The sequence below is a fragment of the Chaetura pelagica genome, unplaced genomic scaffold (genome assembly GCF_000747805.2).
Source record: "Chaetura pelagica isolate M959 unplaced genomic scaffold, ChaPel_1.0 scaffold90, whole genome shotgun sequence".
NCBI classification, from domain to species: domain Eukaryota; kingdom Metazoa; phylum Chordata; class Aves; order Apodiformes; family Apodidae; genus Chaetura; species Chaetura pelagica.
The window spans coordinates 8,174,642-8,178,368 of record NW_009953496.1 but is presented as its reverse complement, the minus strand read 5'-3'; the positions used below and the strand labels follow the sequence as shown (position 1 = coordinate 8,178,368).

At 34.6% G+C, this 3,727-nt stretch overlaps 1 protein-coding gene across 1 annotated transcript in view; it reads left to right on the top strand.

Annotated features, from left to right (window-relative positions):
* Nucleotides 1–1,207: 1,207 nt before the first annotated feature.
* BCLAF1 (BCL2-associated transcription factor 1) overlaps nucleotides 1,208–3,727 on the top strand; it is an 18,673-nt gene continuing 16,153 nt past the window's right edge. Inside the window, exons 1-2 of the mRNA XM_009999145.1 lie at nucleotides 1,208–1,281; nucleotides 3,344–3,468. Coding sequence (XP_009997447.1) covers nucleotides 3,365–3,468 — 104 coding nt within the window. The 5' untranslated portion in view covers nucleotides 1,208–1,281; nucleotides 3,344–3,364. The remainder of the gene's footprint in view (nucleotides 1,282–3,343; nucleotides 3,469–3,727) is intronic.

Sequence of the window (3,727 nt, the reverse complement as noted above, 5' to 3'; positions counted from 1 at the left end):
AATTAACCTTTGCTAGCTAATACCATCTCACCTTTTGTCTAGACAATATCTGAAATGGTCCGATACACTACTGTGCTCCTTCAGAGATTCATGCTTGCTGATGATGAGAAGTAAAAATCTTATTAAAGCGTGTATTTTGTAGAAATGGGGAATAAATTGGTCACTACTAGTGAATGGTAAGTGGACGTTTGAAAGCAGTGTTTATGAACACAAGTGCTGCATTTCTGCTTTTAGACAAAACATTGAAAACGTATAAACAATTATCAGAGTGTCATATAGCACCAATGGCTATTTTACAGCTTTGGATTTAATGAATACATTGCTGAGGTGCAGAATTTCTGGGAAGTCCATCCTTTCTGTATTGAATTGGGACAAAATTCTGACTTGAGTGGAATTGAGAAGTGTGCTTAATGTTGAGTCTCTGTATAGAGTCTTAAGGCTTTGAGGCAATTCTAAGCTCTGGCCAGTGTAAAGTTCTTACTTTTGAGATTGATTTCATTGTTACAATTGTGTTTTGTTTCTGTATAGGGTAAAAGAGCTTATTTTTGAAGGAGGAGATTTTGGTTATTTAGGTAAACTCATATATTTATGCATTTTAAACAAGAAGGTATAACAGTATCATGCTTAAATGTTGCAGAAAAAACAAAAGGTAAAGCTTTCACTGTTGTCTTAAATCCTCATCCCATTTTTTTCTCGAAAAAAGATGGCTCCAGTTCAGTGCAAAGCTGTATGTTAGACTTCAGACTGGTCTAGCAGTTGGTCACTGTCTGTTTTACCTCCTCCTCCTGGCTGCGTGCTGCTGTTCTTTCCTCCATAATCCAGCTCTGGCACTGGTTTGGCCCTTCATTATGCCAGTTCAATACCTAGCCATATGAAAGTGGTTTCTGGGTATGAAGAGCCTACTCACTGAGGGTCCCGAAGGGTGCCAGTGAAGGTTGTTGTGAAGGTGAGGATGGTATGTTATACAGCCCTGTTAAAGTTGAAGTAGGAGTGATGCTGTATGGAATGGGAGTAGGATTTGCTCCCTCAGTAGTGGCCAAAGCTTGAGCTGCTCCTGTCTTAACATGCAGCTTCACTGAGGCCAAGAGTAAGTTTACCACTTGTTGTCTTTTCGTAAGTAACAGGTTAACGTTTGAACCCATTTAAGCAAAAGATACCACCTGCCATGTAGTACAAGTCCATGTCTTTGACAGTCACTTTTTATGTTCCATAGGGTTCAGCATAGCTGAAAGCACAAAAGGAGTTTTGAAATAATTACTTCATTGGCACCAACAGTTTGAGGTAAGGTTAACTTAATTCTGTTTTTAAAATATTCTGATTGAACCCAACCATTTAAAATGAAAATTAATTTTGTTTTCCTAGTATTTATGCTTGCAATAAGAAACTAGAATATATAAAACTTTCTGAAATTAGGATTTTTCCTGTGAAAGTCAGCTGTAATCCTGTATATTCATATTTCTACCTACAAATCAAATGTGTAAATATTACTGTCGAATACAGATAAAGTAAAACAGATTTCCTTTAAAACTGAGGTTGGGTTGTTTTATAAGATAAACTTACTGTTCATCTGAAGTTTGTTCTGAAAACTACTTGCAATAGAAAAAAACCAACACCCTATTGTTTTTTTGCTATCACTCTGGAAAATTGGTATGCTCCATGTCTTGAGACATTTTAAAAGCTGAATTTGTGTTGCCTGTGACTGGATGAGCATAAGCAGTTACAAATGATTTTCTGTGGGTTTAACTGAACACAATGAATGAGAAACTCATCTTCTGAGTATAAGTTATGTAAATTTGCTTTTTAATGGAAGGAACCAGTAAAAGACATAATTCAACACATTCTTCTCCAAGGTAAATAATTATCTTAGTTAAATTGAAAGCTAGTTTAGGTTAAATTAATTTTTTGCAGTGTTAGTTTTCAAATGAGGTTGCATCTCTTTGGGACTATGGAAACTCTTTTGCTTCTATGATGGGGAAAGTCATGTTGGGCCGGAGGGACTAGTTGATAGGGGAACAGTTGGTCTGCTTTTTTCTTTTGAGTTTGCTTGTATGTGTCTAAAATACCTGAAATTTTGTTAACTTTAAGCTCTAATGCTGTTTATTTCTCTTTACATAATTTAAGGATCACCCAGGTAACAAGACAGATTATATAAAGTACCTTGTGACAGAAATTGCTTGTTGTGTTGAGCTTGTATTTTCAGTACAGTAATTTTAGGCTTTTGTGCTTGTTTGCAATACAGAAACTAAATGTTTTTCATTTTTTGTTTTAATTATTGTTAAACAGTGATGATTATAGATACTGAGCATACAAAGGCCTGAAAATGTATATTTACTTGTCCACAGTTTGTATTGAGGTTGTCTAATCTGACTTTTTTCAAGCTGGACAGTTTCAAAATCAAATTGTAATGCGTTTACATTTTTATTAATTAAATTGGGGGTTTTTAACCACTGATCTGAAAAGAAAAAGAACAGGTGTTGGTGTTTTTATGGTTAGCGTTAATTATACGTATCTTTTATTGTTATATATAAGAAGAAATGATAGTTTAATATGAGTTGGTTTTTTTTTTTGGGACTCATTGCTTTATAATGAATTGCAGTTTTCATGGCTTTAATTTGATCTGAAAAATGTTGAGTTCTCTTGCAAACCGTATCTAACTACTTGTTAAAATCTTTAAGTAGTCTATGCATTTTACATGTAGTTTAAAAAGCAAGGTTAACCTAAAAAGGTGCAGGATGGGCATACTGACCAGTGCCAAATCCAATCAGATTGATTAGCTTTAGTACATGAGATTAAGAAAAATAATGCCCCTGACTCAAACCAACAACTCCTGGGCAGAATACTTCATTGCTTTTTCTTTGCTTATGTGAAAGGTACATTGTAGGGGACTATCAACTCTTCCCAGAGAAAGATCAGTGTATTGGAAATGCAAGGAAGCTATAATAACTACATTAATAGCAAGATTTTTGTTTAATATGCATTAAATGTGTGATTGCCCAGACTAATTATTTCTTCCCTTAATTTTCAGAAATGTTTTCTGTGCTGCTTCCTCTCTTCTTCTACAGGATCAGTTTGCAACTAAATCTGGAAAACCTTTTAGTATTATGCTTTTTTCTTTTCAGGCAAACTGTGTGTACTGCAACTACTAAAATCTTTAAAATGTGGTTGAGCTGTCAGTTTACTAATAAGTGGAACTCATAGCCTTTGAAAAGGCTTTTTTGTTTAGGAAATGCTACACCTCTTTCTAATATTTTAAATTTAGCATATAAAATAGTTTACATGGATTCTAAACAGTCACTTCCTTTTTTTTTCCCCCCTCCCTCCTCTCTGATTTTTTTTTGGGAAGGAGTATTATCTACTGGGAAAAATGGGTCGATCTAACTCTAGATCACATTCTTCAAGATCAAAGTCCAGATCTCAGTCCAGCTCTAGGTCAAGATCCAGATCACATTCTAGAAAAAAACGATACAGGTAAATTGGTGTCTTATTGCATAAAAAGTTTGTTTAGTGTATTAGTTTTTGTCTGGAAATTATTTTTCACTGTCATGATGCCATTGGAACAGTGAGCCTGGCATCTTGCTCACTTTAGGCAGTAGCTAAATTCTGCTTGGAATGAAACTTCTGTTACTTCCTTGTTTTATACTTAACTGGTTTTCTCTTTACCTATATTATAAGGTAATTTCCGAATGCTAATGGTTTTTCATGATTTATGTTTTTTGAGTCTCTTCTC